We start from the raw sequence: 9,237 nt of genomic DNA on the forward strand, positions 1-9,237 counted from the left end.
GCCTTTCAGCAAGGAAGAAGCCACTGCTCCAAAACTGCCATGAAATAGCCAGACTACAGTTTGCAACTGCACATGGGGACAAAGATTGTACTTTTTGGAGAAATGTCCTCTGGTCTGATGAAACAAAAATAAAACTGTTTGGCCATAATGACCATTGTTATGTTTGAAGGAAAAGGGGGACGCTTGCAAGCTGAAGAACACCATCCCAACCGTGAAGCACGGGGGTGGCAGCATCATGTTGTGGGGGTGCTTTGCTGCAGGAGGGACTGGTGTACTTCACAAAATAGATGGCATCATGAGGAAAGAAAATTATGTAGATATATTTAAGCAACATCTCAAGACATTTGTCAGGAAGTTAAAGCTTGGTCGCAAATGGGTCTTCCAAATGGACAATGACCCCAAGCACACTTCCAAAGTTGTGGCAAAATGGCTTAAGGACAACAAAGTCAAGGTATTGGAGGGACCATCACAAAGCCCTGACCTCAATACCATAGAAAATGTGTGGGCAGAACTGAAAAAGTCTGTGCGAGCAAGGAGGCCTACAAACCTGACTCAGTTACACCAGCTCTGTCAGGAGGAATGGGCCAAAATTCACCCAACTTTTTGTGGGAAGCTTGTGGAAGGCTACCCGATACGTTTGACCCAAGTTAAACAATTTAAAGGCAATGCTATCAAATCCTAATTGAGTGTATGTAAACTTCTGACCCACTGGGAATGTGATGAAAGAAACAAAAGCTGAAATAAATAATTCTCTCTACTGTTATTCTAACATTTCTTAAAATAAACTGGTGATCCTAACTGACCTAAGACAGGGACTTTTTACTACGATTAAATGTCAGGAATTGTGAAGAACTGAGTTTAAATGTATTTGCCTAAGGTGTATGTAAACTTCCGACTTCAACTGTATGTGGTGGTGATAAGGGGTGTTCTAACCTAAATTGCGTCCCTGTGGTTATGTCCCCCAACAGGACTTCCTGCGGAACGTTCCAGGCAGTCTGCTTTGTGTGGATCTGTATGAGCAGTGGGTTGGAGTGATGGAGCTAGAGGAGGAAGAGGAGAAATGGCAAGCCATCCATAGGTACTGACACTCCCCATAACGCATCTTCACAAACACATAGGAAAAACAAAGATCACCTTCATCATTCTCTGCCCACTATTTCAATCTTTGTCTGACACATCCAGTCTTACCAGATGTTGTCAATGTTGTTTTTTCATCACTGATTATTTTGTCGTCGTCCCCACCTCAGGTTAGTCCATCTTCTGCCCAGTGAAAACCTGTTGCTTCTCAGGCACGTGGTTGCCGTGCTCCACTGTATCCAAGGAAATGCAGAAGACAACCAGATGAATGCCTTCAATCTGTCTGTGTGCATCGCTCCCAGCATGCTGTGGACTCCAGCCCCCTGTAGCCCACGGGGGGAGGGGGAGGCCACCAAGAAGGTGAGAATGGACCCAAACCTCAAACTTTTTTGTAGATTTCCCTCTCTGCTAACAAACTTTTTCATTTATTTAATTTACTTTCATGTCTTATTTCAATCACATAATTCTACCACACAGTGAATGTGTGTTACTACATCATACTCTTGCCTATATTAAGTATTAATGTCAATGGTAAATTTGGGTGAGAGTGAGTTGCTCACGTGTGCTAGTTACATTTACAGTTAAGAACAAGGGCCCGATACAGATGTCCATACATACACTACCGTTCAAAAGTTTGGGGTCATTTAGAAATGTCCTTGTTTTTGAAAGAAAAGCAATTTTTTTTGTCCATTAAAATAACATCAAATTGATCCGAAATACAGTGTAGACATTGTTAATATTGTAGATGGAAACGGATGCTTTTTTAATGGAATATCTACATAGGCGTACAGAGGCCCATTATCAGCAACCATCACTCCTGTTTTCCAATGGCACGTTGTGTTAGCTAATCCAAGTTGATCATTTTAAAAGGCTAATTGATCATTAGAAAACTCTTTTGCAATTATGTTAGCACAGCTGAAAACTGTTATGCTGATTAAAGAATCAATAAAACTGGCCTTCTTTAGATTACTTGAGTATCTGGAGCATCAGCATTTGTGGGTTCGATTTACAGGCTCAAAATGGCCAGAAACAAATAACTTTCTTCTGAAACTCGTCAGTCTATTCTTGATCTGAGAAACGAAGGCTATTCCATGCGAGAAATTGCCAGGAAACTGAAGAGCTCGTACAACGCTGTGTACTACTCCCTTCACAGAACAGCGCAAACTGGCTCTAACCAGAACAGAAAGAGGAGTGGGAGGCCCCGTGCACAACTGAGCAAGAGGACAAGTACATTAGAGTGTCTAGTTTGAGAAACAAGTCCTCAACTGGCAGCTTCATTAAATAGTACCCGCAAAACACCAGTCTCAATGTCAACAGTGAAGAGGCAACTCCCGGATGCTGGCCTTCCAGGCAGAGTCGCAAAGAAAAAGCCATATCTCAGACTGGCCAATAAAAGATTAAGATGGGCAAAAGAACAGACACTGGACAGAGGAAGATTGGAAAAAAGTGTTATGGACAGACAAACCTAAGTTTGAGGTGTTCGGATCACAAAGAACAACATTCGTGAGACACAGAAATTAAAAGATGCTGTAGGAGTGCTTGACGCCATCTGTCAAGCACTGTTAGAGCCAATTTCTTCCAAACTATGCAATAACTATTTAGAGAAGAAGCAGTCAGCTGGTATTCTGTCTATAATGGAGTGGCCAGCACAGTCACCGGATCTCAACCCTATTGAGCTCTTGTGGGAGAAGCTTGACCGTATGGTACATAAGAAGTGCCAATCCAACTTGTGGGAGGTGCTTCAGGAAGCATGGGGTGAAATCTCTTCAGATTACCTCAACAAATTGACAACTACAATGCCAAAGGTCTGCAGGGCTGTAACTGCTGCAAATGGAGGATTCTTTGACGAAGCAAAGTTTGAAGTACACAATTATTGTTTCAGTGAAAAATCATTATTTATAACCTTGTCAACATCTTGACTATATTTCCTATTCATTTTGCAACTCATTTCATGTATGTTTTCAGGGAAAACAAGGACATTTCTAAGTGACCCCAAACCTTTTAACGGTAGTGTAATGTACGCCTAAAGGTCTGGAGGTTTGGAGGGCTGAGGCTAAGGGCCAGGACAGGGTGTAAAGGAAAGTTATACTGTTGCTACTACTGTAGCTGTCTGACCAAGCAGGATGTCCAATGGAAGAACAAACAGCAGTGTGGAGTTAGTGTGTCAACCTCCTGCTAGGAGCCTGAGGCTGGGCTATACTATGTATGTTTCCTCTTTAAACCTGGACTGACCTACTTACACTCTCCTTTTACATTGATTTAGTCACCGGTTTTCAATATCTGTACTGACACACACAAGTTTGAGATCTCTATCCTTGCAGTCACGGTGACACAAATCAAGTGTGAAATCTATGCACTGACAGAAAAGCTTGACATTTTACGCTAAGTTACTCACACAGAGTAAGAATTGACACACCAGTTCACAGTGCTTGTAACGAGTGCGCTGGGAGTTGGGAAGCAAGTTCAGGGAGTGCATAATTGAATAAACAAATGAACGAAACACAAACAACACACAGACAGGAAACTGAAACAGAAATAATGACGCCTGGGGAAGGAACCAATGGGAGTGACATATTCTGAGTAGGTAATCAGGGAAGTGATGGAGTCCAGGTGAGTAATGACGCGCAGGTGCACGTAACGATGGTAAACAGGTGTGCACCATAACGAGCAGCCTGGTGACCTAGAGGCCGGAGAGGGAGCACACATGACAGTACTAACCCTACCACTAGACTGTGTCCAACACATGACAGTACTAACCCTACCACTAGACCTGTGTCCAACACATGACAGTACTAACCCTACCACTAGACTGTGTCCAACACATGACAGTACTAACCCTACCACTAGACTGTGTCCAACACATGACAGTACTAACCCTACCACTAGACTGTGTCCAACACATGACAGTACTAACCCTACCACTAGACTGTGTCCAACACATGCTAGTCCTGAAATTATTCAATTTGCCACGAGTGGCCCCAGATGTATTTTAAGTTAATAATAAACAGGAATAAGTCATCAAGTCTAATACTCTCTGAATTACAGTCGATTTTGGACACATTGTTGTTGGAACACACTCAATCAGGTTGTTTACAGATCTTTCTCTCTCCGTGTCAAATGTGTGTTTGTTTCTGGTGAGGCTTGGGCCTGTTGAGGTTCACTGGGGAAAAAATCCAAAGCATTTCCTACAGATTCCTGAGGATGAGTGTGTTTTGACAAACCCACCGCTTTAAACACTCCTCTCTGTCTTTACACACAGGCGCAAACTCACACGCACGCGCAAACACACACACGCACGCGCAAACACACACACGCACACGCAAACACGCACACGCAAACACACGCACACGCAAACACACACACACACACACACACTCAAGCAAACACACACACACACACACACAAGCAAACACATGTACACGGAGACACTCTTGCTCTCTCTAGCACACACTCTCTCTTACACACACCACACACTTCTTTCTGTTTGTTTGTATGTGTGGCCCACTGGCTCCAAGGCCACTGAAGGGGGAAAATGTGAGATTTTGACATTCCCCTGGTCGGTCGCGGTCTCACAAGGAGCCAAGTCAAAGTGGGCTGGCGTGGGTCTGGTCTCTAACGGCACTGGGCAGTCTGGAATACTCCCCTCCCCTCCCAGATTTCCCCCCACTTTACTTCTGCTCCCTTCTCCATCTCTCCACGGTTATCATTTAGATGTTTGTGGCTCCTACAGACATGTTAGTCTCTGAGTGGCTTGAGTAAATGTTTGTCAGAAAGGTTTGCACAATAAATAAGCATGCTATCGTACCTTACCTCAGAAAAAGCCCCCCTACACCTTCACCAATGACAACAGGTTCTGGATTAATGATTGAGTTTCTAGATCTTATCTCAGTGAGTTTGATTGGCAGCCCCCATGATAGACAGAACCAGGCTAAATACAGGAAGGGACAGAAGGAGAGCGAGAGAGAAGACAGTTTAACCTTATTCCCTTGCTGGAGTTCCATTGTGTTGGACTAGCCTGTGAAATTCAAAGCCATGCTCCCGTAGCCCTCTGAACAGAGGCGTGTAACACAGGCTGACATATTGTGAAAACCATGACACAGTCCGCTTTTAAACAGTCTACCCGGGAAACTACCTTTGAAATAACCTACAGTGTAAATTGCAGTCTGAGCCCTGATCTGGGACCAGTCATTGACTTGTGTGTCTGTGTAACAAGGTCTATGATCTGTTCCCAGGTCTGTGAGCTGGTACGGTTCCTGATTGAGAACTGCAGGAAGGTCCTGGGAGATGATGTCACCTCTCTGTTTGGTGCATTCCCTCAGAAGAGCAACAGCAGCGACCACGGATCAGGTAAACAAAGTCTCCATTTATTTACTGAAGAAATAACATCTAATTCCAAATTATGTTGTACAGTGCTCTAAACAAATGCTGTTAGTTTTGGTGGCAGAAAACTTCATAAGATAAAGTTGGATAGGAACAGAAAAGACAGGGAGAAAAGAGATGCCTCCTAGAGGTGGAGTGAGGAAGAGAGGTCACAAACCAAGCAGAACTGAAACAACACAGAGGTGGTTTAATTTGACACAGCTCTTCACAAGGGTCAAAAAAGTGTGTGTATGTGTGTCGACAGCAAGACAGTAGTTCTGTGTATTGGAGCCCTTATCATCGTTAAAGAGCATATTAACCCTGACTAGCTGCAGTGTGTGTGTCCCCGAGTTGAGTGTTCTCTCAGACGTGGCCTCTCCATAAGCCTGTGTCTCGGTGAGGTTTGCTGATTGGGGTCAGTATGTTGACCTCAGTCACTTCAGTGATTAGTACACTCTCAGTGACTCATTAACACACCAGCCAATTTCCTCCTTCTCCCCTAAACCACCTAAACCAACCTCTTTGAATGGCAGCTGTATGCTAGAGACCATTACAGCACTTTATGCTTAGTTTTCAAATCGTGTCTATCTAAGGAAATGGAGGTTTGTTCAAACTCCCCCTTCTCTCTTTCCCTCTATCTCTCCCTCTATAGATGTGTCATCTTTCCAGATGAATGACTCATCCTACGACAGCCTGGAGAACGAGTTAAACGAAGACCCAGAGTCGCCCTTCCAGGAGTCCCTCCCTCTGAGAGACAAGGCCATGCCAGACAGCCACAGCAGAGACTCTGTCATCACACTGAGTGACTGTGACCCAGACCCTGACCCTGACCCTGAGGATGACCTTCTACATCTCCCTCCACTGCCCAAACCCAGGAAGTTCACCTCCGCTGTACGCCAACCACAGCCTCGTAAGTCCTTTGTCCAATCACATGGCCCTCGGCGGTTACGACGCAGCTCGGAACCCGCCCTCGGACACACCCCCGGAGCTCTGATTGTCCAATCAGATAAGCACAGTTTGGCATCACGTAAAGCGAGCTACGATGCAGCAATGGAGGGAGAGGAAGAAGAGGAGGATGAAGTGTTTCTGAAGCAGGGGCTCAGGGCTCTGCAGCTGAAAGACGTAGTCACAGTTGGAGAAAGAGGAGGGGTTGGAACTCTCGGGCGGAGGAAGCTGAAGCACGCCCCACCCCCTCCTTTACGATTGGATGCAAGCTGCTCCAGCCTGTCGTCCCCGGCGACCTCCCCCACAGGCTCCTCCCTCAGCTCCCTAGACTCCGCCTTCTCCCAGTATTCCACAGACTATGTCACCAGCGCCGGCTTCCATTTGGCTGAGCCTTCCCCCCACTCCCCACTCTCACCCCGCTTTCCCCTCTCACCCCGCTTACCCCACTCCCCCCAGGGCTCACCCCCCAAGAGAGACACAGTGGACTGGAGCCAAAGCCACCCCCCCCACTCCTCCCGGACCCCGTCCACCCACCACGGCCTGTACCCCAACACTTGGTTCAAGAGGGACCGACGGCTGTCGCTTCGGCAACCCGACAACGGACACTTGGAGGAGGAAGTGGGGGAGGGGGAAGGGGTTAGCCTCCCAAAATCCCCAGAGGTTAAAGGTGTAGAGGTGACCACCAAGAGGAGGTCCAGTAGCCCTCCATCTTACCAGCAGGCTATCCTACAGCTACAGGGGAGTAGGTCTCCCTTCTACAGAGGCACAGAGAAACCCCTCACCGTAAGGGAGCTACGGCTGCTGAACGACCAGTCCTGCAAAGTCACCCACAGACCCCCCACAGGAAGTGACGTCACCCAGCAGCCCACTGGAATAGGAAGTGAGAACATCCAGCCCCCCCAGGGTGTGTTCTATGGACAGAGTAGCTCAACACTTACCCTCCAGAGGCATAAGTCTCACTCCCTCACCCCGGCCATGGAGGCCAGCCGCAAGGTCTTCACCATGCCTCGCAGAGCCTCCGAGCCCTCATGCGTGACAGATGCAGCCTCCAGCCTTACCCTGGAGAGGCCCAGGGTCAAGTCCCGGACCCATGGGGTCAAAGATCAGCAGCTCCCCGAGAGCGGACTTAGAGTCTCTGACGTGGAGCCACAGCGCAATGGAGCAGGCCCAAACTCAGAGCCAGGGATCTGCCTATCACCCTCCGCCACGCGGGCAGTGAGGGACTACTTTTCCTCGCAGGGGCGGGTGGATTCAGACGCATGCCTGGGTAGGAGTCAAGAGGTGGCTCTGGCCCTCGTCCAGGGGAAGAGGGAGTGGCAGAGCAGGAAGTGCAGTGATCCGTGTGTCGACGACTTTGACCAAATGTTCTTTGCTGAGGAGTCCTACGTTTAATACATTCAAGAGGATTTTAAGAGTGTCTGGGTTTGTTTTATATGGCTGGTCAATGTTGTTTATAGCATATCGTTTGTATGTTTATATGGTGTTGTTGTTGGTGTTTATATTGTCATATATGTACAGTTATTTTCCCCTGGTCATAGTAGGTGTTTGGTTGTGCTTGAGCTCTGTTTCCGTATGTCTGTCGTTCAACAACAGGTAGAGGTCTATATTTATGTTCATATGATGCTTTGTTATAGTGTTGTACGACCTGTAAGAAATCATATGTGTATTTTTGTACATGATGCCAATCCTGCTGCTGTCCTATAGAGTATATTTGCTACAGAACACACCGTTTGTATATCTGATGTCTAATGCTTATGAAAATTAATTATAACTATTATAATAAAACATTGCTCTTGTGAAAGTATCAACGGGAGTATTCATTTCTCTTTATTAAAAAGAAAACATTTTTAAAATTGTTCTTCTGTTATTTTGTGCCTTCTTTTTGACGTTAGGGGTCTCCATGACTTGGGTTCTGGACTACGACTCTGCAGAACTGACAAAGTAGGACAAGCTGTACTATACTAAAAGCACAGTGCTGTATTAGTGATAAAATGTCAACTCTTTACACCTGTTTAGCATGAATCATCAGACTCATAGTGTGATGTAAATATAATTCTAATATACATGATTCATCTGTATGGTCTCTAGTGGCGGAGTGATGTAGGTCTGGGTCTAAGAGGATAGACAGGTCTGGAAGTGGTAAAATCAGCCAGAGAGTCTCTCACTCACACTCTCTCTCGCTCTCACACACACACACACACACTCACACTGAGGTGCTGCTTTTTAGACTGACAGGTCTGTTAGAGTTAGTCAGCCAGACAGGGAGACATGAGCACAGCCAATTATGTAATGGAAGCAGAGCCATGAAGCCCACTAGTTTGGCCCACCTTCCTGGACCTGTCTCAAAGTATATCTGCTCAAAATGTGTGTGTAGGGCTGGATGCTGTGTTGTACTTGAATCACTGGAGCATGACTCCACCAGTAGTAAGTGTTACGTCTCTAGTCTAAAAGGAACTATATGCTGGCCCACATGGGTCATGTTAACACGCACTGTGGAGTTCTAAGGTCAGGGGTCTAGCTGGATGTTGAAGTGATTCTGCCTGTTTATGTCTATTTGTCGCACCTCTACAGAGGTGGGAAGCTTAGTGGGAAAGCAGTACAAGCAGGAATGGTTGGTTTAGTGAGGGAGCTTGATGGAGTCATTAGTAGTTATAACTAGGGTGGACAGGTAAGACTCCTGGCCCTCACAGAACATGCTTCATTAGAATTCACTGTGTAACCTTCTCACCACAAGGCTTGGAAAAATCACCATGGGAATAATGGTGAAAAGGACATCTCTGTAAATTAACTTGTATGATAAGCGAGGGGAAAAACAAGAGGCTAGAGATATTACTAATACATAGACACTGAGTGTAA

The 9,237-nt window shown here is 46.1% G+C and overlaps 1 protein-coding gene across 3 annotated transcripts in view; it reads left to right on the top strand.

The window, feature by feature from the left end:
* The window catches only part of LOC115161115 (rho GTPase-activating protein 20), a 60,245-nt gene extending 52,011 nt beyond the window's left edge, over nucleotides 1-8,234 (top strand). For all 3 annotated transcript variants that reach the window (XM_029711869.1, XM_029711867.1, XM_029711868.1), the window contains exons 11-14: nucleotides 969-1,078; nucleotides 1,248-1,437; nucleotides 5,310-5,424; nucleotides 6,089-8,234. In XM_029711869.1, coding sequence (XP_029567729.1) covers nucleotides 969-1,078; nucleotides 1,248-1,437; nucleotides 5,310-5,424; nucleotides 6,089-7,773 — 2,100 coding nt within the window. In that variant the 3' untranslated portion in view covers nucleotides 7,774-8,234. The remainder of the gene's footprint in view (nucleotides 1-968; nucleotides 1,079-1,247; nucleotides 1,438-5,309; nucleotides 5,425-6,088) is intronic.
* The last annotated feature ends 1,003 nt before the right edge of the window (nucleotides 8,235-9,237 follow it).

Source organism: Salmo trutta, chromosome 24 (genome assembly GCF_901001165.1).
Source record: "Salmo trutta chromosome 24, fSalTru1.1, whole genome shotgun sequence".
In the NCBI taxonomy this organism is placed as follows: Eukaryota; Metazoa; Chordata; class Actinopteri; order Salmoniformes; family Salmonidae; genus Salmo; species Salmo trutta.